This window comes from Perca flavescens, chromosome 23 (assembly GCF_004354835.1).
Source record: "Perca flavescens isolate YP-PL-M2 chromosome 23, PFLA_1.0, whole genome shotgun sequence".
Classification (NCBI taxonomy): domain Eukaryota; kingdom Metazoa; phylum Chordata; class Actinopteri; order Perciformes; family Percidae; genus Perca; species Perca flavescens.
Genome location: NC_041353.1, coordinates 22,214,038 through 22,240,578, shown reverse-complemented (window position 1 = coordinate 22,240,578; position 26,541 = coordinate 22,214,038). Strand labels below are relative to the sequence as shown.

General features: G+C 41.5%; 2 protein-coding genes and 1 long non-coding RNA gene across 3 annotated transcripts in view; 2 read left to right on the top strand and 1 right to left on the bottom strand.

Annotated features, from left to right (window-relative positions):
* Positions 1–1,471: 1,471 nt before the first annotated feature.
* On the bottom strand, positions 1,472–6,633 carry LOC114549856 (uncharacterized). Its single transcript, XR_003691595.1, has 2 exons — positions 6,574–6,633; positions 1,472–2,605 (listed from the first exon to the last, which is right to left on the bottom strand). It is a non-coding gene; the product is annotated as an uncharacterized LOC114549856 (long non-coding RNA).
* The window catches only part of cmah (cytidine monophospho-N-acetylneuraminic acid hydroxylase), a 30,532-nt gene continuing 10,210 nt past the window's right edge, over positions 6,220–26,541 (top strand). Inside the window, exons 1-10 of the mRNA XM_028570138.1 lie at positions 6,220–6,425; positions 6,509–6,600; positions 13,586–13,695; positions 20,597–20,787; positions 23,296–23,376; positions 23,498–23,564; positions 23,685–23,766; positions 23,996–24,133; positions 25,402–25,537; positions 25,788–25,931. Coding sequence (XP_028425939.1) covers positions 6,220–6,425; positions 6,509–6,600; positions 13,586–13,695; positions 20,597–20,787; positions 23,296–23,376; positions 23,498–23,564; positions 23,685–23,766; positions 23,996–24,133; positions 25,402–25,537; positions 25,788–25,931 — 1,247 coding nt within the window. The remainder of the gene's footprint in view (positions 6,426–6,508; positions 6,601–13,585; positions 13,696–20,596; positions 20,788–23,295; positions 23,377–23,497; positions 23,565–23,684; positions 23,767–23,995; positions 24,134–25,401; positions 25,538–25,787; positions 25,932–26,541) is intronic.
* LOC114549845 (NXPE family member 3) overlaps positions 22,832–26,541 on the top strand; it is a 70,271-nt gene continuing 66,561 nt past the window's right edge. The window contains exon 1 of the mRNA XM_028570131.1: positions 22,832–22,876. The gene's annotated coding sequence lies outside the window, so the exon portion shown is untranslated. The remainder of the gene's footprint in view (positions 22,877–26,541) is intronic.

The window sequence follows — 26,541 nt, the reverse complement described above, 5'->3', positions numbered from 1 at the left end:
ATTATATATTCTGCAAATGCACTGCATATCTCTATATTATTCATACTACTAGGATAATGTCACTGCTACTACAATGCACATATCTGTACATGTTGTTCATATTACATAGCCATATTTATTCTGCTCCTATAACACCGCAATATATTTCTTGTCCTGCCTATGCACCACCTATACTATACTTTGTATATCACACTGCACTACACTTTTCTGCTTTTTTGCACTTCTGGTTAGACGCACACTGCATTTCGTTGTCTTTGTACTTGTACTCTGCACAATGACAATTAAGTTGAATCTAAATCTAATGGCGTGTGGGATGAAGCGGTCTTTGAGCCTGGTGGAGCAGGACCAGATGCTGCGGTACCGTCTGCTGGACAGCAGGGCACAACAGTTTGTGGCTGGGGTGGCTTGGGTCTCTGATAATCCTGTTGGCCTTCTTCCTGCACCGCTGGGTGTACAGGCCCCCCATGGATGGCTCCGTCCTGGTGACATGCTGAACAGTTCTCACCACCCTTTGTACAGCTTTACAGTTGAAGGCAGTGCAACTGCCAATCAGGATATTCTCGATGGTGCACCAGTAGAAGTTGCAGAGGATCCTGGGGTGCATCTCATGTCGCTTAAATTGTCTCCACTTGCCTCCCTTCCTTGTGTCTTAGTTCCTCCCCCAGAGGAGGCACGGGAGAGATGCGAGCAAATCATGGGAGGAGAGAGGAACAGAGGAAATGTGTTTTAGAGGGATGAGACTTCCTTTCCTCTGAAGCGTTACGTGAATTTGATAGCTGTATGGACGGAGTTAGCAACGGCTTTCAGCTGCACGGTTTCCGGAAAGGCTGCTCTCGTGTATCCTCGGCTATAGCTCCTCGATGCTAGCTCCTCAGTGCAGAAATAAGAGCTTTGAGACGCATTCACAGAGGAGGGACAGAACAACTTCAGGTTCAGCCGAGGACCGAGGAGCTATCAAATAAGTGTTATGAGATTCAGCCCTGGAGTCCATGTTGAACCTCCTCGCCCTGCGTAGGAAGAAGAGACGCTGTCTTGCAGTCTCTGTGGTCGTGTCGGTTAGGGATGCACCGATATGAACATTTTTGGCCAAAGCGATAACCAATATTTGCCGATGTTGACATGAACTGTATCAAAGAAGTTTCTATGATAATCATATTTTGTATACACTCAAAAAATGAATTATGCCAAAAACTTTGACTTTAAGTATGTTAATTACATGTACATTTTCCATCTGATTTTCATTACATAACTTCAATGTAAAAGCTCAGATGTAATGCAATGTGTTTCTATCACGTTCAGTCACTGTGAATAAATATATAAATAAATAAAAATAACTTCCAGTCATTTGATTAAATTAAAGTAATGCAAACTTCTACATAAACCTTATGTGTTTATTCAAATATTGCATATAAAGTAACGGGGAACTTCTACATAAACCTTATGTTTATGCCAATATCTTGTGTAATAAATCCGAAAGCAACACAAACTTTATTAGCATTTAAAATGGTAATTCCATGTTCCATTTACTGTCACTGCTAAACCAAAAGAATTCAAGTTCACATAATGAAAGTTGCAATAAAAGATACCAGAAAAAAAACAAACAAATTAAATCACATGAAAAAGTGAGCGGGGCTTCATTCAAGTGATTTACCAGGTCATGAAAAATGTCAGTTTCCAACAAATCCAAAATGTGGCTAGCTCAACTTTCCAACAATTTACTTGTGAGCTCACTTAAGTATTTTAACGTGAAGTGCTTAGGCCTTAGGGGATAAGCACTTAATGTGAGTCACGGCCACTGCTGACCAACTTCTGCTTATTCCTTCCGGATATTCACACTATTACAGATGTAGCTCTTTTTAGATCCAAACTCAAAACCTATTTGTTTAGAATGGCTTTTAATACGTAGTAGTGGTGTGACAAGTTCCCTCTCCTCCTCCTGTTTCTATGTAACCTTTTTGGATTTTACGGTTTTCTACGTTTAATTCTTTTTATTGTATGATATGTTATTCTATTCTTGGTTTCTGATGTGAAGCACTTTGGATACCTACTGGTTGCTATAAAGTGCTATATAAATAAATGTTGATTGTTGATTGATTACCATACGTAAACAAGATAATAGTATGCAATCAGCATCAGAAAGTTCACATATAAGACAATGGCAATATAGAAGATGCCAAACCGTAACAATCATGTGAAATTCAAGCAGTTCCAGGGATAGTTCATTTAACTAGTGAGAGGGGCTTCATTCCAGTGAAGCCAAAATCAGCTCAACTTTCCAGCGCTTTACTGAGCTCAGTGAAGCATTTTAAGTGCTTGGACCTTTGGGACAGTTTCTTCCCATCCAGGTTCATCAACACTCTCTGGAAGAACTCAAATGTGAATTTGAGTTCCTGGGGACAGTTCCGGTTGAGTGTGTAAATCAGGCCAAAAAGCATGACAAGTCCAGAGGAAATACTTGTCAGGTTGGTTAACAGATCCACCCCTTCGATCACCACTCCAACATCCTCTGGCTCTTCCTCTTCATCCTCACTCTCATTGCAAATCACATAAAGCCCCATGGTGGTCTGTCTGATTTCTCTCACAGCTTCCACACACCGTCGACGTTCTAATGGTAATAAACAAATTGACAATTTTTTTTACATCGTTTGTCACTTTTCTCATAGTTTGACTTTTTTCAACATTTTTATCCAAGTTTTTGTCCCTTTTGACATTTTTTCGATCGTTTTCTAAAGCAGCTTGAAGTTAAATGTGACGTAACGTAGTTAAATGTGATATAAATTAGATAACAGTGATGTAACGTAGCTAAATGTGATGTAACGTAGTGAGTTTGTTATGTAATATTCCAGGTATTCCTCCTGCTGCTGACACTAGAACTGATCTCTCTCCTGTCATTCAGGTAAATATACAGTTAAGTCCAGAAATATTTGGACAGTGACACAATTTTCATAATTTTGGCCCTTTGCGCTAACACAATGGATTTGAAATGAAATCTTCAAGATGAAATTGTAGTGCAGACTTTCAGCTCGATTTTGAGGGTATTTTAATCAAAATTGGAGCAAGGGTTTAGGAATTGCAAACATTTTCATACATAGTCCCCTTATTTCAAGGGACCCAAAGTAATTGGACAATTGAGCCAAAAGCTGTTTCATGAGCAGGTTTGGGCTATTCCCTCATTATATCATCATTTTATCAAGCAGATAAAAGGTCTGGAGTTGATTTCAGGTGTGCCATTTTCATTTGGAAGCTGTTGCTCCATATCCACAACATGCGGTCAAAGGAGCTCTAAATTCAACTAAAGCAGGCCATCCTTAGGCTCCGGAAAAAGAAAAAAATCTATCAGAGAGATGGCAGAAACATCAAGAGTGGCCAAATAAACAGTTTGGTACATTCTGAGAAAAAAGGAACACACCACTGAGCTCAGCAATACAAAAAGGCAAAGGTGGTAAAGAAGAACCCCTTCACAACATCTAGTGAAGTGAAGTAGACGTAGACTCTCCAGAAAGTAGGCATATTATTATCCAAGTCTACCATGAAGAGAAGACTTCACGAGAGCAAATACAGAGGGTTCACCACAAGGTGAAAACCATTCATAAGGCTCAAGAATAGAAAAGCCAGATTAGAGTTTGCCAGAAGACATCTAAAAAAGCCAGCCCAGTTCTGGAACAGCATTCTTTGGACTGATGAAACTAAGATCAACCTGTACCAGAATGACGGGAAGAGAAAAGTATGGAGAAGGCTTGAGACGGCTCTTGATTCGAAGCACACCTCATCTATAAAAAATGGTGGAGGCAGTGTAATGGCATGGGCATGCACAGCTTCCAGTGGCGCTGGGTCACTAGCGTTTATTGATGATATGACAGAAGATGGAAGCAGCCGCATGAATTCTGAAGTCAGAAGGAACAGTCTGTCTGTTCATATTCAGCCAAATTCAACAAAGTTGATTGGACGGCACTTCACAGTACAGATGGACACTGACCCAAAACATACTGCAAAAGCAACAGAGGAGTTTTTCAAGGCAAAGAAGGGGAATATTCTACAATGGCCGAATCAATTACCTGATCTCAATCCGATCAAGCATGCATTCCACTTGCTTAAGACAAAACTTAAGGCACAAAGACCTGCAAACAAACAACAGCTGAAGACACCTGCAGTCAAAGCCTGGAAAAGCATCACAAAAGGAGGAAACGTTTGGTGATGTCTATGGGTTCCAGACTTCAGGCAGTCTTCGCCTGCAAAGTTCAAGTTCAAGTTCATTTATTTATATAGCACATTTAAACAGCCGCTAGACAGACCAAAGTGCTTTACAGAGCTAGCATAAAAAACATAAAACCAGCAAGACAAAGCGTAAGACACAAAATAAAAACAACAAGGCTAAGAGCAACCTTAAAACACTGACTCAAATATACAAAATCCTGTGGAGTGTAGGGTTACCGTAACTAGCGTCCCGTGCTGCGATGTTTCAGTTCCCCCTAACGTCCGTTTTCGGAGCATCAAAGAGAAGCGGAGGCATTTAAGTGGCACCTAAATAAGACAGAAATCCAAGTTGCTATTTGGTCCGGTAGATAATGGTCATTAAGGCATCGGTGCCGTATTAGCACCAGGTCTCGGACCCCCCCCAAATAAAAAACTCTTTGGATCTACACGATTCACATGGATGACATTTTCCCATTCAAAACTGCGATTTTCACCAAAAAGCGACAAGTATGCAGGTATGCAATTTGTTCAATTACTTTAGGTCCCTTGAAATAAGGGGATTATGTATGAAAATGTGTGCAATTCCTAAACCCTTCCTCCAATTTTGATGTACATACCCTCAAAATAAAGCTGAAAGTCTGCACTACAATTTCATCTTGATGATTTCATTTCAAATCCATTGTGTTAGCGAAAATTATGAAAATTGTGTCACCGTCCATATACTTCGGGACCCAACTGTATATTCACCTAAAGGATTATTAGGAACACCATACTAATACCGTGTTTAACCCCCTTTCGCCTTCAGAACTGCCTTAATTCTTTGTGGCATTGATTCAACAAGGTGCTGGAAGCATTCTTTAGAAATGTTGGCCTATATTGATAGGCTAAGGATAACATCCCCCACACCATTAAACCACCACCACCAGCCTGCACAGTGGTAACAAGGCATGACGGATCCATGTTCTCATTCCGACTTAACTTCAATAACAAATCAACTTATGCTAATGAGGAAGTGTATCCAAGAGCTCAGTTGAAGGAGTTATTGTTTAACCCTTGTGTTGTCTTCCCGTCAACCTTGAAAAAACGTTTTTGGAGCCTTTTTTCACAGTTAGTTTTTTCCAACGTTTGAAATGGTAAAATATTTCTTCTACACATTTTCAGCGCTTATTTCTAATGTCCCATATTTTATGATCAAGTCAACACAAGAGTTAAGTCTATCCATGGCTTTTAGTTCCACTCAGACAGTGTTTTATTCATTGACCGTAAAAGTGCAGTATAATAGTGTCTTCTCGTTCAGTCAAAACGCTTTGTTTGGGACAGACAAATGTGATTTTCCTACCACCTTTTGCTCAACATCAGTAACTCAAGTATCTCTCCCTTCCTTTTGATCTGACTCAGGTTGGTCTGGCCACTCCAGAAACAACTGCATCTCTCTCCAAAAGAAGCAAGTTAATTCACTCTAGATTAAACTAGAAAGAGGTAATTCTAATCACAGTATGGTTAATAAAACACTCACTTTATACTTTAACCATGTAAACAAAGGACCTTCACTCAAAAGCTGCATCAACACATGTGTGCTATCCACACTATAATCAACAGCAGTAGACCACAAGCAAGATAACAAATAATAAAAACATAATTCAACTTTTCTCTGCTAAAATTGGAGGGTGGGGGTGTGGCCTTGGCCAACTGCCACTTTGCTCATTTGAAAGCCATGTCTCTCTCTCTCTCTCATGGGGTGGGGCAAATTCTCTGGGCGGGCAAAGCAGAGAAAGGGGAAGTAACCTTGCTCCTTATGACCTCATAAGGAGCAAGATTCCAGATCGGCCCATCTGAGCTTTCATTTTCCCAAAGGCAGAGCAGGATACCCAGGGCTCGGTTTACACCTATCGACATTTCTAGCCACTGGGGGACCATAGGCAGGCTGGGGGAACGCATATCAATGTTAAAAAACCTCAAAGTGAAATTTTCATGCCATGGGACCTTTAAACTGAAGTATTTGGTGTATTCTAATATTTAGGTAAAATGACTTCTCAAAGAGCAATGGTGTTGCTTTCACTGGATGCTGAAGCAGTCGGCTCACTCAAAGACGGAGTCAATTTCCAGAAAAACCCAGAAGACGGAAAATGTTACATCATTTTTAAGACCAGCAATGGCCTTAAAGCATGCAAGAACCAATGCAAACACCAGGGAGGCTTGTTCATCAAGGACATTGAAGACCTGAATGGCAGGTGAGTTCTGTCTGGTAGAAGCACACAGCAGGGATAATAAAGGCAACTTTCATTATAACTGACAGGCTGCTCTGCTCCCACAGGACTGTTAAATGCACTAAACACAACTGGAAGTTAAATGTGTCAACAATGAAATATGTGAATCCACCTGACAGCTTCTTGCAGGACGAGCTGGGTGAGTTCCATTTGTGTTGAACGTCCTTTGAGTTAAATGTGTCAACAATGAAATATGTGAATCCACCTGACAGCTTCTTGCAGGACGAGCTGGGTGAGTTCCATTTGTGTTGCCCCAACAATTCCAGTAATTCCCTCAAGAGCAAGCAGTGCGACAGTGGTGAGGAAAAACTCCCTCTTGGGAAGAAACCTTGGACAGACCCAGGCTCTTGGTAGGCGGTGTCGGACGGGCCGGTTGGGGATATGATGAACAGTGGCGATAATATTCAAATTAATAATGGAACAGTGACTTCAAATGGTAGTCGTAGTAGTTAATGTCATATCAGGGCACAACAATGTAACCACTTTGTATTAAAACAATCTCTGAACAAGAAAACCTCAAAATGCTACAACTATTGCAATAATATTGAAAAATAAAACTAACTGAGCTTTAAATTTTATTGTTTATGGTTTAGCTCAAACACCCCTTACTTATTCAAAAGAGTGGAACGCGATCCCTACTATTATTAGCATATAAGTTTAAATTAAACAAATAAATAGGCATATGCACTGGTGTGTCCTATGTGTTCCTATTAGTGTTATGTGGAATTATCATTTCTATATTATATTATTGTAGTGCACTGTATATGCCCAGGGAGATGGAAATTAGAAATTCAAATTATAAAACGTTGGTGTCTCCCCTTTAGTCTACATAACATGTCATAGCATGTCTAAAAGACCTCCGTCTTACAGCGGGAACTCGGCTGTAGCGGCCCCAGCAGGCCCAAGCTGACGGCCGCGTCATTTTATGGAGATCCGAAAACTTTGGAGCAAATTGTCAATTCGGCAAAGATTTTCGCAAGACTGCCTATATTTGAAATATAAACTGTTCATTTCTCGCCTAAAATGTTATCAGAAGTGAATTTAGTGATGAATAAGATGGCGAAAATTGTTAAAATTGTCCCGTTTTTGGGCTGTCTATGTACTGGAAATCCAACCATCATTTAATGCCGAAATGAATGTTGGGATACAGGTGCTGCGAAGTTCATACAAGTTACCAACCGATGTATCCTCGGTAAATGGGCGTGTCAAGAATACATCTGGGAATTTTAACGGTTCTTGGCGAAATGCGAACTTGTGTATTGGGACAGTATGTTGGCAACACGAGAGGACGTTTCACAGGGACACAAGAACACAAGTCAATAGAAGAACACATATTGGAAAACGCCCAATATATTCTATTCAACCTATAGTTCTCGACCTTCCACTTCCTGGATTGCCCCGTTGCTAGGGGTGGGAATCACCAGAGGCCATACGATACAATATCATCACGATACTTATGTCACGATAAAATATTATTGCGATTTTAAACATATATTATACAATATTCTGCGATATATTGCAATTTATTACCTTTTTTCCAACATCAAATTTTTCCCAATTTCAAATTATGTCCCAAAAGGAAACTTCAACATAGATACATTTCTCTTCTCGTATGTTCAGCTCACTTAAATTTTATTGCTGCAAAATGGGATTGTCAAGAAGACAAACTGGCCAACACATACATAATAAAAGATCAATACTTGGCGTCTGTGTATCGATACGGTATTGCCACGGAAAATATTGCGATACTATGCTGTATCGATTTTTTCCCCCCACCCCTACCTGTTGCCGCCGGAAATTCCGCTATACATCCTTATTTTTGGCCCGATTTCCTTTACCTTCTGCTTCCTTTGTGGACTATGGTTAACCGCACCTCAGATCTCTGCAGGGTAAATCCAGACAGCTAGCTAGACTATCTGTCCAATCTGAGTTTTCTGTTGCACGACTAAAACAACTTTTGAACACACACATGTTCCACCAAAACAAGTTCTAGAGAGCTATTTTGCAGCCACACCATGGCTCCGTGCAATGCTAGAACCGCCCTTGACGATTGTGATTGGCTTAAAGAAATGCCAATAAACCAGAGCACATTTCTCTCCCATTCCTCTGGACTAGCTAGAGCCTCCTCCGCAGCGCTGTGGACGAAGGTCTGGCAAAGCGAGACTACACTCAATATAATAGATCCATGGTGAAAATGCATCATCAGTCAACTAAAACTAAAACTAAACAACAACTAAAAAGCTGTTTTTGCCTCTGACAGGCTCAGATTGTTAAAAGGTGTCTGACAACATTATGGAAAGGATCCGTACAGAGATAGACCTTTTTGTTAAAGAGTAAAATCTTTGTTTAGATTCAGATAACTTTATTAGTCCCCAAAGGGGCAATTCAGTTTTACAGCCAACCCATCCATTAAGGGTTAAACCAACTTAAAAAGTGCATTAGCACGCAATCTATATAATGTAATGTTATGAAATAATAAATTAAGTGACGGAACAGAGTAGCAGAGTGCAAGAACCAGTTTTGTTATAGTTATGCGTTTTCATTTTACTTGTATGTTGTTTATTTAACAGTCTTATAGCAGAGGGAATGAATGAGTTGGCATAGCGGTTAGTTTTCCCTATTCTCACATAGTACCGCCGACCTGACTGCATGATAACAAATGCATTACTGAGTACATGATCTGATGGCACAGTATTCTGTCTGCTTTCTGGACAACTCGGGTTTTCCGGAGAGAACAGAGATCTTTTAACTGGGTACTAGTGATTTTTGAGCATACCTTAACAATGTTGTTTAAGCTCTTTGTCTTTTACGGTTAGTCCATTAAACCAACATATGAAAGAAAATGTTAATAGGCTCTCAATGAAGGCTTGATAAAATGTGCATACAATTCTTTTACAGACCCCGAAAGAGTTAGGCTTCCTCAATAGGTATATTCTTTAGTTTGCTCGCTTAATAATGCTATCACTGAATTTCAGTTGTGAGTCAAATACTGTGCCTAAGTACTTATACAGTACAGGCCAAAAGTTTGGACACGCCTTCTCATTCAATGAGTTTCCTTTATTTTCATGACTATTTACATTGTAGATTCTCACTGAAGGCATCAAAACTATGAATGAACACATGTGGAATTATGTACTTAAAGGTGCAATATGTAATATTGTGTGTAATACTGGCAGCTAGCGGTTAAAATTGTTACTGCACTACCAATTCAAAATACTGGAGAGTCGTCTCCCCCGCCCCCTCCTGCCCAGACTCGAAGTTCACGGAGGTTGCCAGGCTGAGACCAGAGCATTCACAACAATGTTGCTAGACGCTTTTCTCACATAGCCAGACATTACTCCACAGCACAGCAGAGTAGCGAACGTTAGATGCTAGTCTCACATAGCCAGACATTACTCCACAGCACAGCCAAGTAGCTAACGGTAGATGCTAGTCTCACATAGCCAGACATTACTCCACAGCACAGCGGAGTAGCTAACGTTCGATGCTAGTCTCACATAGCCAGACATTACTCCACAGCACAGCCGAGTAGCTAACGGTAGATGCTAGGCTCACATAGCCAGACATTACTCCACAGCACAGCAGAGTAGCTAACGTTAGATGCTAGTCTCACATAGCCAGACATTACTCCACAGCACAGCGGAGTAGCCAACGGCAGATGCTGGCTATATTGACAGGCATAAAAGCCCGTGCTCACGCTGAGCTCTGTAACCAACTGACAGACACACTTTTTCGGCTTAAAATGACATTATGAACCGCTAAAAACACAACAACCTCACTGTCCTCTCCACACGCCAGTCAGGCACACTTCCTCGGCTTAGAATTACAATACGAAACGCTAAAAATACCACTACCTTGCCGACGGAACACACTTCTTTGGCTTAGAATTACGGCAACAATCGCTAAACACACTGCAAACTCACAGTCCTCTCTTTCCGATTTACAGCCCCCCTCTCGTGGCTTAAAATAACTCACCGTTGTCGGCTCCAGCCACTGAAGAGGCTACACGCTGTAAACAGCCATGGGCTGCTTGCCTGGTCCTCCCGGTAACGTTAACAGTTAGCAGGGTTTGCATGGCGGCGTTAGCCAGGACCAGTCGGGATAACTTTACTGGCTGTCTCAATTGTTTTTTGCGAGTAACCAACTCTAGCTATATAATTCAATGTGAGTACACAAATGTTGAAATGACAAAAAATGCCCGTCCCTAGTAGCTGTGATAAATTAGCCTGAAGCTAATGCTTACCTGTTCAGGAGAAAATAAGCCAACTCTTCGTCCTTTTGGGATCTAAGCTGTCTCCATCTTTCAAATACATCTCCAATATTTACCAGGGGGTTGTTACGTCTCTGGTCACGCAACTGTCCATTCCTTGTGTTTCTTGGCCCAAACAAATCTCTTCTGCTTGTTGCCTCTCCTTAGCAGTGGTTTCCTAGCAGCTACTTGACCATGAAGGCCTGATTCACGCAGTCTCCTCTTAACAGTTGTTCTAGAGATGTGTCTGCTGCTAGAACTCTGTGTGGCATTCATCTGGTCTTTAATCTGAGCTGCTGTTAACTTGCGATTTCTGAGGCTGGTGACTTGGATGAACTTATCCTCAGCAGCAGAGGTGACTCTTGGTCTTCCTTTCCTGGGGCGGTCCTCATGTGAGCCAGTATCGTTGTAGCGCTTGATGGTTTTTGCGACTGCACTTGGGGACACATTCAAAGTTTTCGCAATTTTCCGGACTGACTGACCTTCATTTGTTAAAGTAATGATGGCCTCTCGTTTCTCTTTACTTAGCTGATTGGTTCTTGCCATAATATGAATTCTAACAGTTGTCCAATAGGGCTGTCGGCTGTGTATCAACCTGACTTCTGCACAACACAACTGATGGTCCCAACTCCATTAATAAGGGAAAAAATCCCACTAATTAACCCTGACAAGGCACACCTGTGAAGTGAAAACCATTTCAGGTGACTACCTCATGAAGCTCATTGAGAGAACACCAAGGGTTTGCAGCGCTATCAAAGAAGCAAAGGGTGGCTACTTTGAGGAATCTAAAATATAAGACATGTTTTCAATTATTTCACACTATTTTCACACTTGTTAAGTACATAATTCCATATGTGTTCATTCATCGTTTTGATGCCTTCAGTGAGAATCTACAATGTAAATAGTCATGAAAATGAAGAAAACGCATTGAATGAGAAGGTGTGTCCAAACTTTTGGCCTGTACTGTATGTTTAGACTATTTGAACATTTTCATTGTGTATTACACCCAGTTTTGGTTTGTCGCCTTCTAAAGTCTATGATTAATTCTCTAGTTTTAGACACATTTAAATCAAGGAAGCTGTCATCACACCATCTGACAAATGTCCTAAGGGCACTGTTATGGTCCGATTGGTTGCCCTGGAGAAAGGACAACAGGGCTGAGTCATCTGAGAACTTCAAGTAACCAGAAATAGCTCCGACATCAATGGTGCTAAAACCACCAGACTCAATTTGAATAACCAATACTTTTAGCATGTACAGAGCCAACATATTTTCACATATAAATTGGTAACTTGTGTATTTTAACCAAACCGGAGTGGTGACTGTTGGAAAAGTGAAAAAACTAACCAAGACGGCTTTTCATTTGGTTTCTGTCGACTTTGAATGAAGTGTATTTTATGATGATAAAATGACTGTTTATTCACATAGAGTCTGGTGGGTTTAGCAATAACAATTTCGGGGATCGTTTTATGTTTAAAAAAACACTTACTCTTTAACAGAACGGCCACCCTCAGTGGGAATCCTTTCCTTAATATTGTCAGACACTTAGAATGATAATCTAAGCCTGTCAAGGTCAAAAACAAGTCCTTTTAAATAATATATTAAGGTGTGCAGTTGCCAAAAAACTTACATTGTAGCTTGTTTTGCTGACTGCAGTGACTTAAATGTTTTGCAATTAATGCAACAATACCTTGGAAAATCAATCATGCTTGGTTATTATTACCATGGCCTGCAGCTCACATAAACTTTGCTACATTTTAATTTTATTTTGTTGACCTTTCAACTTCATTATTGAAACACGTATGGCAGGGATAAACTCAAACATCGGAGAAGGAAGCCCGGGGACTGGATTAAGTTTAGCAGAAATTGAGAATATCACTGCCCACGACCACACAGCCAACCAAGCGCCACCGAAGGCGGTCTAAGACCAGCTACGGGAGCAGTCCAATGTTCTTATTGTACTCTGAAATGAAAGAATAGAACAAATGAACAATTTAAATTAAAAAAGAAATCATGGAATCAATTTATAAACCAAAATGTATTCTAAAATTTTGACTCCTCAAAATAGCCCCCTTTGGCAAATATAACAGCTGAACACACTCGTGGCATTCTTTCTAAAATGGAAATCAAATATTCTTCAGAAAGTTCTTCCCAACTCTGTTGCAGAAGTTCCCATAAATGTGTGGCACTTGTAGGTTGCTTTGCTTTCACTTTTCTGTCCAGTTCATCCCAAACCAGCTCAATGGGGTTTAAGTCTGGTGACTGTGCCGGCCACTCCATGTTTTTAACCCTTGTATTGCCTTCCCGTCAACCTTGAAAAAAAACACTTATTTTTTCGACGCCTTTTTTTTCACAGTTTGTTTTTTCCAACGTTTTTAATTGTAACATTTTTCTTCTACACATGTTAAGCGCTTATTTCTACGTCCCATATTTTCTGATATAAAACAAAAATTGAAAACGGGTTAATTTGACCCGAAGTCAACACAAGGGTTAAGCTTACCATCTTGTTCTTTTTTGCTAAGGTAGTTCTGGCATAGACTTATGTTTTGGGTCATTATCTTGCTGTAGGATGAACCCCTGACCAACTAGGCGCATACCAGAGGGTACTGCACGGCGCTGCAAAATGCTGCGGTAGCAGTTTTGGTTCAGGGTGCCTTTCTCTCTGTACAAATCACCGACCCTGGATCCAGCAAAACAGCCCCATTGAAGAAAACCAACTTAAAGTGATTTATGCTGATAAGTGTTCTTGACAGTCTGAGAAGTGTGCATTTTTTGTATACTCTGAAAATACTGAGTAAGTAAAGCTCAACCAGAGTGGAGCTGTGACTGACTTAAGCAAATCCAGCTAAACATGTATGCATTATATCACTTACAGAAGTAGAGATTTTGGATGATGGGGGGCTTCAGCTGATTGAGTTGAGCCCCATCGACCCCTGGCTGGATGACCCTCGAGAGCCTCTGGAGCTCCAGGAAGGAGAAGTCAAAGTATGTATCCTGCTGCTCACTTTGTTACCTTGAAAAATGGTAAATGCACAATAAGAAGACCCACTAATACAAAAGAATTCTTACAGGATAAGAATGCACATCAACACAATATTATTATTATTATTATTATTACTACAGGAAAAACTATGAAATTACATTATTTGGAAAAAGCTAAGTTTGAATTTTGACTTTACTTTCTTTAGTCTTGTGAAGATACTTAAGGATTGCAGCAGAAAATCTCTATAACTACGTCTACTCAGTTCATTAGAGTTCAGTCAGGAACACTCTCGTCATAGATTGAACCATTTATTGCAACAAATGGAAATACAGTTATGCTCGGCACGGATGGCTCTGCTCTTGATAGTGCTCCCTGGACCAGCCAAACAGCATGCTAAGCTGAAACAGGGAAAGAGCACCATGCAGAAACCCCCCCAGGTTAAAAAAAAAAGAGCGAGCCAAAAGACATTGAAAACCATTTTAAACTTTGAGTCATGTTAGGACTCTGAACTAGGAAGGTGGAGGCTGGGGTGGTGGAAGCAAAACGTTGCCAGCAGCAGTGAGTGAAGCAGCGTCAGTGTAGCAGGGATCAGTGAGGAGGGAGTCACATTTAAAAGTAAGTAAGTAAAGTTTTTTTATAGAGCGCATTTCACAGATAAAAATTACACAGCGCTTTACAAGATACAAACACATCAACCTGACCATACATATACAAACATACAATGTGACAATGGGGTAGACAGGGCAGGAAGACAGGGTATTAAGAAAATACAGCATGACATGAGGAGAGGGGAAGAGAAAAAGGCAACTCACAGACTATGCCCCTGATAAGAGTACAGTGTGGGAACAGGAAAAAAAACACCTCAGCAACATAAGCACATAACCAATACAAGAGCACATAAGACACGCAATGGTGGAGGGGAGTGTTGGGGTAGAGGTAGTCCAGCACAGGCAAGCAGCCATCTGGTCCTGCAGCCATGCAAGGCGCTGGTCACAGACCCGCCCGCCTGACTGGGGGTACAAAGCGGTGTAGGCGAGATACGGGGTGTGGTGGGTGATTGCTTATCTGTATATATGTAAGGATTTGTGTGTGTGTAGGCCTGAGTAGTCAAACTACGTGTGGCCCTGTAATCTCGTTGTCTCAGTCCGCACGATTGTCATAGTGATACATAGCCAGTTGCCATGGAGTCAACCTTGAACAGGACCCAGTCTGAGTCAACAATCAGCAGGTGTGAGTGGGAATCGGGTAAGGAATGCAAGAATGTGCCTTGCTGCAGTGCTTCCAGGGGGAAGTGTTGTACAACACCCAGGGGCGCCGTATAGGGGGGAAAAGTTAGGACGATTCCAAGGCCCATGACTGACAGGGGCCCCAAAAAATAGGTAATAACTAATTATAAACATAAAATAATTAACCATCATCGATATTTCAAATATAATACAATTAATGATCTCTCTGTTTTTACTTGTTTTTGGCAGTAAAAGTTAAATATCCCCATTGACCAAAAAGTAAACCATCCATATCTACCGATCACCCCCCTGTATTTGCATGAAATGGTTTGGTCCTGCCTTAGCGCACTCCGTGACAAAAGGCTTGTTCGAGATGAACTGCGCCTCGCCTGTAAAGTAGACGAGAGCAGGCGGCACTTCCTGTTCAGCCTTCAGGCTGAACAGGAAGTGACACAAACACTGTGGTCCGATTCCGATTTAATAAAAAGGTTATCAGACCCATTTATCAGATCCTACACAGTCTCCAGTTGATTTTATTATGACAGAGTAGCTGTCAAAATTCTCTACATGCGATCTGTTGCTGATTTTAATTAACAACAGACTGTAGATGATCCATAACCTGAACAGATTTAGTCTCTCTGACTTCTAAACGTAACTATCGGCCTCACAACAGGTGTTCTGTACAGAATAAGCCTTTAAATCAGACAAATAGTTAAAATCCCTCCGATTAAAAATCAATAAAAAAGTTTATATAAAACGTCATCATGTTGAGTCGATTCTGAACCAATCAGCTGTTCGATCAGCTGAGAGGCCGGCGTTTCCCAGCATGCACTGGGTCCACCTGCGTCCGCCTGACTCTTGCAGTTGATGAAAAGCAATTGCGCTACCTGCGTCTCAGAACTGCGGCCGCCTCGGTCTCGTGAGATTATCGTTGCCCACGTGTGCATGACATCAGAGCAAGTCGGGATCAAGTCGGACAACAATCTAACCGGCATGCATTGGGCGGCGATCGCCGGTGATCGATTCTGCGCAGATCTGGCTCATCTCGAACGAGCCTAATGGTGTTTAGTTGCAGGCAGTATATGCGTCACAACTACTAACAATGGCTGCAATGTTACCAAATAAAACAAAATCTGGTTTTCAAAAACGGAAAGAGAGAAAAGAGAGAGAGGAAAGACAAAGTAAAGGGTTTCAAACTGTAACCCAGTTTTTCACCAAGCAAGGTGGGTAGTAGTCTGTGAGTGGTATTAACCGGTTGGCTTAATGTCCATAGTGAAATAAGCTAGCTAGCTATGGGGTAGAGCTAGCCTACATTTAATCACCATGTAATCAGTGCAAGGAAATGTTTAGCAAGATATTCATATCAAATCATTGTCCCTGCCCCTTTTAGCAGACTTAACAGATGAGTCTGCAGCACCCCAGTCTCCCCCTAACTTTGCCCCTCCCTGTCCTAGTGAAGAAGGTGAGCAACATTGTGTCCAATGACATTAGCCAGTTAGCATCATTGCAGGGAGTCTGTGGGGATTTCTCTGTCTCTCTTGCTCTTTTTGCCATTACAAAAAAGAAAATGAAATATGTATTGACAGAAATTCAAACACATTAATAACAATTATTTTGTGATCAGACAGTGGTTTATGGAGCGCTAGATTGGCTTTCCAAAAACCTTTGATAAGGAGCATTCTATGAACGGATTCAATCATTTTAAATATCGCTCAATCACGTGAATTTGATCGTGGGAAGCCAAAATCGTGATTAAAATTTGATTAATTGTGCAGCCCTAGAATGACATCTATAGGTACAGACTTCATTATTCCCATCATGAAGGGCAATTTATTTGAGAAGCTTGCACACACACACACACACACACACACACACACACACACACACACACACACACACACACACACACACACACACACACACACCGGTCGTATCTAATGTATGTAATCAAGTGGTGGTGATACAGAACTGTAGGTAATTTGGGTCAATGTTCTGTAGTGTTAGTGTTATTTATTGGTATATGGCATATTTTAATATATACTGTATATATCACAGTATATATGTATATATCACATGCATTGTGTACATCCTACAGAGCCAGGGCCCTCTCAGGTAGGAGGAAGAAGTGTGCAAGCAGAGGAAGAAGGGAAAGAAAGTAACAGTGAGGATGAGAGATGTATGGTGGAAGAAGACCGACAAAGTCATAAAAAGGATGATCCAGGATTGTGGCCAGCAAATTTGACTGATAGGGACAGAGAGGATTTTGTGAGGGCACTGGCCACCAGAGATGATGATGATGTACTTCCACAGGATTTTGAGGGAAAACCATTCCTAGAATCCTTATTGTACAGTAAGGCAGCCAATGGGAGGGAAAAGGTGAAGAGAGACTGGGTTACTTACAGCAAATCTTCTAATGCACTGTATTGCATCCCATGTGTGCTTTTCTCTCATTTACAAAAAAGACCTTCTCTTAGTGCACTCAACAGCCAAAAGGGATATAAAATGTCTGATGTAAAGTGGCGTTGGATGTATGATAAATTCCCTGTCCATGAGAAGAATACGGCACACAGAGACTGCTATTTGAAATGGAAGAACTTGCAACAGTCAGTAATGGCTGTTAGTGGCATTGACTCTCAGTTGCAAAAGCAGATCCAAACAGAAACTGAGAAAAACAGAGCTCTCTTGCAGAGAATCCTGGATGTAACACTGCACTTGGCATCAAGGAATTTACCTTTCAGGGGTAAAACCAAAGACCTAGATGATATCCATAATGGAAATTTCTTAGGCACACTAGAGCTTTTGTCTCATTACGATCCACTGCTTAATGAGCACTTGCAAATAGTCAGGGACAAAAAAAAAAGGAACCAGGTTGACATATTATCTGAGCTCTGACATTCAGAATGAATTTATTGATTTATGTGGCAGAAGAGTTTTGAAAACAATTTTAAAGGAAAGGGAAGATGCTATTTATTTTTCAGTCATCTGTGATGCTACACCAGACATTTCCCACACTGAGCAGAACGTGGTGCTCATCAGATATGTGAGGTATAACAAAGAAACCGACGACGACCACGGAACGGTTCTTAGAATTTAAGGACTTTCATAAAAAACACAGGAAGTGAGATAGCAGAAATGATTGAAAATGTGTTTGATGACAAAGGGATAGACATTGGAGACTGCAGAGGGCAAGGATAGGACAACGGGGCAAACATGTCAGGAAGAGTGAAGAGAGTCCAAGCCCAGATATTAAAGAAAAATCTAGCTACATTTTCACCCTGTGCCTCACACACCTTAAATCTTGTAGGTGTGCATGCTGCACAGACAAGCCCAGAAGTAGCAACATTTTTTGGCTGCATCAATCGCCTTTACTCACTTTTTAGTGCCAGCCCAGAACGCTGGGCCATCTACAAAGAGAAAACAGGTTGCTCTTTGCATCGCCTCTCAGACACTTGCTGGAGTGCAAGAATCATGGCTGTTAAACCTGTAGCACAGCACCTTCCTTCTGTCATTGAAGCCCTTGACAGTATACTCACGACATGTAGTCTTACCAGCGAGGCCAGATCAGAGGCTAGTGGTCTGAAGAACTACTTCATGTCACACAATGCTATTGTCCTACTCACTGTCTGGCTCAAAGTACTGCAGTGCATTGATGACAGGAATGTGGTTATCCAGTCTGGAAAAATCTCTCTTGACACAGAGGTAGCCAATATCAGTGCCTTAACTAAAGAGATGCTGGCTCTTAGAAATGGATGGGAGTCACTCCTGTCTGAGGCAACACTGATTGCAACACAAATAGATGTTACACCTCAGTTTAGCAAGGAACACAGTCGGCAAAAGAAAAGGAAGAGATTCCATGATGAGACCTCTCAAGAGGAGACAGCTCAGGACAGTGCAGCAACAGCGTTTTGGAACACAGTGTTTTAACTGCTATGGACAGCATCATAAGTGATCTGGACACCACGTTCCACACCACTGCAGAAATAGTTGAGGAATTCTCTGCTGTTTTAAAAGTTGGGCATATTAGTGAGGATAAAGTCTCTTCCGTGTGCCAACCACTTATCAAGAAGTATTCCAGAGATCTCACGTCCGAGTTCGAAAATGAAATAAGACACCTGAACACAGTATATGCTGCTACTTTCCCGCCTAACTTGTCCCCTCTTGGTCTCCTGAATGCAATTAACAAGATGCAGTTATACAGCATTTTTGGAGAAGTCTGCATTGCTTTACGTATATTTTGTACATTGCCTGTGACTGTTGCTGGTGGGGAGAGAGCTTTCAGTAAGCTAAAACTGATAAAAAACTATTTGAGGTCCACTATGTCTCAGGACAGGCTTTGCAGTCTTGCCATGTTGTCCATTGAAAGTCAGTTGGCTAGAAAGCTAGACTTCAAAGACTTGATCAGTGATTTTGCTAGCAAGAAGGCTCGGCGCGGGGCTCTTGGTGAGTCAGGCTGAGCAAGGGCCAGTGATAGCTGCCAAATAGCATGGCTATGGAGATTGGATATTACTACAGACATAATGCCCACAGCCTAAAAAAACTGAGAACAAGATGTATGGCTGGACTGCCAAAAATGTGTTGAGCTGTTATTTGAGAGACAAGTTTGGGTTTCCAGGAGACCTTTGTTCTTATTCTTAACTTTTAATTTGATGTCACTGGTACTGAAAAATCTGCTGTTTTCATTGTTTTGAGAGGATGATGTTAATTTATTTTGATGAAAAGTTAATATATATTTAAGTTTGTTTGTTTTTCTTTTTTTAAATCTTTCATTAATAATAATAATAATAAATAATAATTTTGTTGAGAGATTTTTTCATTTTGTGAAATTTTCCAATAAAAATACATTGAGACTGTAAAAGATGGCCTTCAGCACATTTTTTTATGGTTGCTTTTAATCTTGCATCAAATAGTGAACTGCATACTAGACTTGCATGCATGTACAAATCACCAGCAGTAAATATTGTGCTAGTACTAGTATAGAACTACAAGAAGCAAGACAGTTGCAAGCCTTTAATTAGAGTTCTGTAAAGCTTTTGACGGGACAGTTAGATCCTAGAGATGTGGTGACAACAGCTGTGCAGAGGAGGCCCAATTTGATTTTTTTCAAACAGATTTTTGTTGGTTTCTCCAAATACCTGAGGAAAAATTAGAAATGTTCCGATATCGATACCAGTATCGTTATGGGCGCCGATACTGCCTAAAACGCTGGTATCGGTATCGGGAAGTACTGGAGTTAATGCACCGATCCGATACCACGTAATAAAGCCTTAAAGAAAATCTACGTTAAAGTAGTTTATTTATGTTCTTTTTCCGTTATAACTGACTGTCAAACTGGAGAATAAAAGAAAGTTCTGGGGCATTCATTGTTTGTGTTTTTTCATGTTTCACAAAGATAGAAATCCTATCACATCCATACAGGGATAGTAGTATACAGCTGTTAAAACATAATAAAATATATGACACACTGGTATCGGATCGGGAAGCAAAAAAGTGGTATCGGGCCATCTCTAGGAAAAATGTCATTAGCACCACATAATAAAAAGACTTCTGGCTTTTTTTTCTTTTCTTTTTTTTTTTAAAGGTTTTTGTCAAAAAAAACTTTCAAAGCTTTCTTTATTCATGGTTAATAAACCGAATTTATATGACATTATACCTGTTTTTTTGTGAACTTCCCACCCAGGTGACGTACTTGACCCACGCCTGCATGGAGCTGCAGCTGGGGCCGAGGCGCTTCATGTTCGACCCGTGGTTGAAGGGTCCTGCATTTGCCAGAGGCTGGTGGCTTCTCCATGAGCCTCCAGCAGACTCCCTGGACAGACTGTGTGCAGCAGATCTCATCTACATCAGCCATATGCACTCGGACCACCTCAGGTAAACTCTGCACTGTTGTTATACTGTTGGGTACCGAAACCCGGTCCCACTATGGAACTGTCGCTGCCGACTCTTTTCTTTCTCCCTTTTCTGCCGAGTGGCGCACGTGCCCGCTCGCGGTGTGAAGCGCGTGTCCGCGCTATCCTCTGACATGCACTCTACAATCCCTGCTGATAGACGGCTTTTTAAACACGATCCAAAACGGACGTAAAAATATCACACGTTCTCTGTAGTCTTCCGTTAGCTAGCTACCGTAAATGTAGGCTAGCATATTAACCATTCACTGACTGGACGTGATCGCTAGTAAACTATTACACTCACTCTGCTAGTCTATCGCTCAGGACGAGACCCTGTAGCCTGGTGGTGGGGGAGTCTGCCCTTTCAAACTCCTACCTGGGTGTGTACGGGCCTCATGGACACCATCTAAGAGTTTTGTCCTGTGCAGGACATGCCATAAGTCAGGAGAGGTGTCCTATCTTGCCAGAGAAGGCAAATATGGTCATTTTTCTGCAAAAGAACAGCTAAAGTTTGAAGCTGGTTGGCATACCAACTTAACATTTATTTTGTTGTTATTTGTTAATAGTGTAACTGTTATTTCTTAAATTATTGTAGTTGTGTGTTAGGTGACTTAGGTTTATTATTATATATTTAAGTACTTTAAAACAAAAAAAATTCAATAAAAAAAGCCTTTATTTTATGTCATTTTTCAGTTTTTCAAGAATCGGTTCAGGAATCGTTTTAGAAGTACCGGTTTGGCATCGGAATCGTAAAAATCCAAATGGTACCCAACCCTACGGTTGTCACCGTTAATATCTTGTCATCCACATCACAGCACCGCAGCAACATCATGTATTATCAACACTTCCCTGCAAAGCACACACGACTGTTATATAATGTTAACACAAGCAGCATCTATCGAATTCTAAAAATAAATAAAGCAGCGAGCTTCCAGCCATTTTAGCAGAGAATAAAGGTTCAGACATGCATCTTATGTGAATCTGACGGCTAATCTAATTTTGGTCTCATGTCAGAATAAATGCTCGAGTCACTGAAACCTAAAAGTCACGACAGAAATCGTTTACTCTGCCATTAAATAAGGCTTCAATGCTAAAATAACTTCAATTGAATACATCTTTATTGTCCCCCTTTAATCTTAGAGCAGGTGTTCACAACTCTCTGTAACTTGGTTTCACCTAAGATTCCCAAACCAGCAGATCAGGACAAAAGATGATTCAATAAAACATCTATATATCGTTTTATTGAACTCTTTGATGCAGCCTGTGACAGAACATAAATCCTTTTACAGTTCAACTTTCCATATTTTCAGCAGTGCCACTCCCTGTCACACAGCAGGTGGAATATCACTCAATTACTCTACAAACCTTGGACCTACTATTAAAAGTGTCCTGACTAACAAAGCAACAAAAAGCCCCAACACATACATGCACTGCCTTTATTGCTGATAAACCCACTCCAATGCTTGTTTTGTGTTAACCTTAGTATCATAAAATAGATTCGGAGTCATTGGAATGGCTATATGACTTTTTTCGCTCCTCCCTAGCGCCTGTGAGCGGCACTGCACACATACAACAAGGGAGCGATAGAGTTTTTCACACTATCGTCATGGCTGAGCCAGCAAAAAAGAAGCAGAAAGCTAGGAAAGCATTGTTGGTGGAACAGAGAAGGAGGAAACGGGAGACTAGAGTAAACTTCTGAGCTGCCAAATATCTATTCTGAAGCTGTAGGGGGAGCTCTATAGAGAAACTAAGGTATGGATACCCGAACCAGATATTTAGAAAGGATGGTCGGGTTCAGGTCGGGCTCGGTCACATCAGCGCGATAAGGCATTTGTTGTAAAATGGTGCTGCGGCTCCTTTAAGAGAGCTCAATGCGTGTGTAGAGCGGGCAGAAGAGAGATAGAGGAAGAGTGACCAGAAGTGTAGATGTGACCGGAGCAGAGTTGGTGGAATAAGTTTAAGTTTTGTACAAAGTGCGTGCGGTGTCCAAAATAAACCCCAGACTGAAAGCCAAGTTCAGAAAACGGGATTTTAACCCCGACGTTATTCTTTTTATAACGTCGGCCCTGGAGGTAACCGGTCTCGCATGCTTTTCTGACCACGATCAAAGGTTAACACATTGAACATAGTAACAGATTATTAACGTGCGCTTTTTGCCCCGTGTTTGCTGATACGCTCATCTGTTGACATTTCCGAATGCCTTCCTACAGTTGCTTAATAAAAGCGGGCTTTCCACACAAACAACCGTACCTGTGTCATTAGTATGAAAAAAAAGTAAATGAGATTTTAACGGTGTCGGGCTCAGACACAAATTTCTTAATGCCTGTCGGGCTCGGGCCGGGTTTGGTCACGGCTCTGTCAGACAGAAAGAGTCGGCCCGATCCGGACTCTAGAGAAACCTGCTAGCAAAAAGCTAATGAACTTAAAAAGGGTGTGGATGGTAAAAGAATGTATACTGGCCTGGATCTGACCCTTCCTGTGTCTTTTCTAGTTACCCCACACTGAAAGTCTTGTCAGAGAGGAGGCCAGATGTCCCCATTTATGTGGGTGACACATCGAGAGCTGTCTTTTGGTGAGTAAAGTGATGGAACTCAGTGTAATTCATTACATTGATTACTTTAAAACTGAATCTCTTAATGTGTTTTAGGTAACCATTATTCCATTATGCCCCTCTCTCTGTCTTGATGCAACAGGTATTTAGAGCAAAGTCAAGTCAAGCTGACCAACATCAACGTTGTTCCTTTTGGAGTCTGGCAAAATGTAACTCACATGACAAAAACTCCTTTATAAAATGTGGATCTTAAATATAAATAATCAAAGTTATAATCAATTAGAAATGAGAAAACTTTTTAATCAGTCACTACCCTTGTTTTCCACCAGATTGACGAGGACCTGAGATTCATGATCCTGATGGATGGTGTACATCCAGAAATGGACACCTGCATCATTGTTGAATATAAAGGTACATGCTGTCATGGTTGGTTATGCAGGGCAGGGATCGGACCAATGAGGAAACATTTATATTTTCAAAAAGCTTACAGAGATCAAGACACAAAAACGCAGAGAGACAGACAGGTAACCGGCAGACAGACAACAGGCAGGCAGACAGGCAACAGGTCCTCGTGACACAGAGTTGCAGACTAAAAATCCATTCTGTACGATGGGATTGTTAAAATGCGTTTGGATTGCAGGTCACATGATCCTGAACACTGTGGACTGCACCAGGCCAAACGGGGGCCGGCTACCACAGAATGTGGACTTAATGATGAGTGACTTCGCTGGGGGTGCATCTGGATTCCCCATGACGTTCAGCGGGGGGAAATACAGTGGTGAGGCTGCCCCATTATTATTAATAATTTATATTTTTTGGGGGACATTTTGGCCTTTAATGGATAGGACAGTTGTACAGTTGACAGGAAAGGGCCACAGGTCGGATTCAAACCCTGGGCCACTGCGGTAAGGACTGACAAGTACATGGGGCGCACGTTCTACCAGGTGAGCTACCAGGGAGCCCCAAAGCACTAATATTAAATGTGATAGTTTAGTGTATCCATTTACTTTCACCTGTAGCTACTGAAAGAGAAAGGTATACCCTGTAATGTAAAATGTGTCACAAAAGTAAGTCTGGTTTCCCTCCAAATGGGTTGGCAGAATCCCCCGTCTTCCTCCTCTTCGTGATCTTTCCTGTGTTCCTGCTTATCGGTCTACATTCTTATGCCATAAAAGCCTAACTATTTAATGACTTAAGCTTTATCTTTCGGTGCATCAGGGACATTCCTTGAACCACTACCTCAATGACTAACACAGCTCTTTTGCAACGAGCACATACACACAGACAGGGCCGATTCTAGCCCTTTGGTTGCCCTAGGCGCGATTGAGTTTTGCCCCCCCCCCCCCCCCTCCACTCCAGTCTAGCATTGCCAGATCTCCACAGCGCTGTGTCAGCGATAGAGTAGCAATGTATGTTCATTTTAAACACAAAACTACAAAGAAATAGGGACACATGTGCCGCAGCATGCCCACAGCAGAGCGCGTCCATCAGAAACCTGAAGCTGCACAGACCAGGGAAGGTGCGCTGCAGCAGCTCCGTGTCCGTGCCGCTGCTCGTCTCCATTTCTCCAGAGAGAGTGGACACCAAGCGACGCACAGGTCTGCTTCAGAGCTCCGTGTGCTTGACTCTGACCCAGAGACTGTAAGCGTCGGGTAATGAAAGGTTGATAATAATAAACGTGTGGCTGAGGGGGCGCCCTAGGATGATCATGTTTAATAAACATGTTTTATTTCGCTTGTTGTTCTAATTCTATTATTAATGAGAAGTAGACCTAAGGGCGACACGGCGCCCCCAACACTTTTGACGCCCTAGACAATCGCCTATAGCAATCGCCGGCCCTGCATACAGATAGGCACATGAGACACTTATACTATAACTTGAATAATATGACACCTTTAGGTAAAATAAATGTCTAAAATAATAGAAATATCTTTTACTAACCTGAAACACAAAGATATAAATCTGAGTTCAGTACACCCACGGTCAGGTGTGTCTAGTGTGTCCCACGCTGCTGACATAAAGATAATGGTGTGTGTCTGTGCCCAGATTCCTGGAAGGAAGACTTTATCAAGAACGAAAGGAAGAAGCTGCTGAACTACAAAGCTCTGCTGGTGAAGTCCCAGCAGCCGACGATCTACTGCCCGTTCGCTGGCTATTTTGTGGAGGCTCATCCATCAGACAGGTAGAGTTTGTACAGAGGGTCAGGATATGTACAATATCAGTGAATGATAAATAATGTACAGCCAAGCTTTCACTCTATATCAGAGTTGATATGCAGTTTATCTTGGAAAATAATCTATAATATGGATGAACTGTAACTGTTAAACAGTAACTACATGCGCAAACCTGGCTAAGTGCTATTTTTGGGTCCTGTGTGTGTGTGTGTGTGTGTGTGTGTGTGTGTGTGTGTGTGTGTGTGCGTGTGTGAGTAGATACATCAGGGATACAAATATTAAGAACAGTGCAGAGAACCTCAATGCACTCATCAATAAGCTCGCACCAAACATCAAGACATGGACGCCCAAACCAGGAAGTGTTCTGGACCTCGGCCTCGCTCTGAGAGACCCCACTAACAGGTTGGCAACACCTCAAGCTAGGCCTGTAACAATTCAACATTTTGCTATTTGCAATTAATTGTTTCAGAAATAATTGTGATTAACAATATAATTGTCTCTTTTAGTGAAATAATACTTTTTTTTTAAATTATTTATTACTTTTTCAAACAAACTAAAAATGTAAATTTGAGATGCACCGATAGACTGGCCGGTTTTCACGTGCTCGGCCATGACCGGCAGGTCAGTCCGACGTATGCCGATTTCATGCCGGTCAACGCTACAATCAACTGACAACATAAGTTATACGAGTTACAGTTCTCAAGGACGCACGCACACACGCTCTCTTTTTCCTTTCTCTCAACTTTCCCGCCGTGTGTGGCGCGTACCCGCTCGCGGTGTGAAGCGCGTGTCCGCGCTATTCTCCCACATGTCGGGAACCTCGTGAATATAACCTGCAACATGTCAGTGGTTTGGAAATTCTTCAGCGTGTGTGCAGAAGATAACAAGTTTGCAATATGCAACACCTGCAAGGAAAAAGTAGGGCGTGGAGAGACGACACCAAAAACCCAAATCACATTTTGGTTTTTTTTGGTTTTTTTGGTGAAAAGAAGAAAATGGTTCTAACATTGCA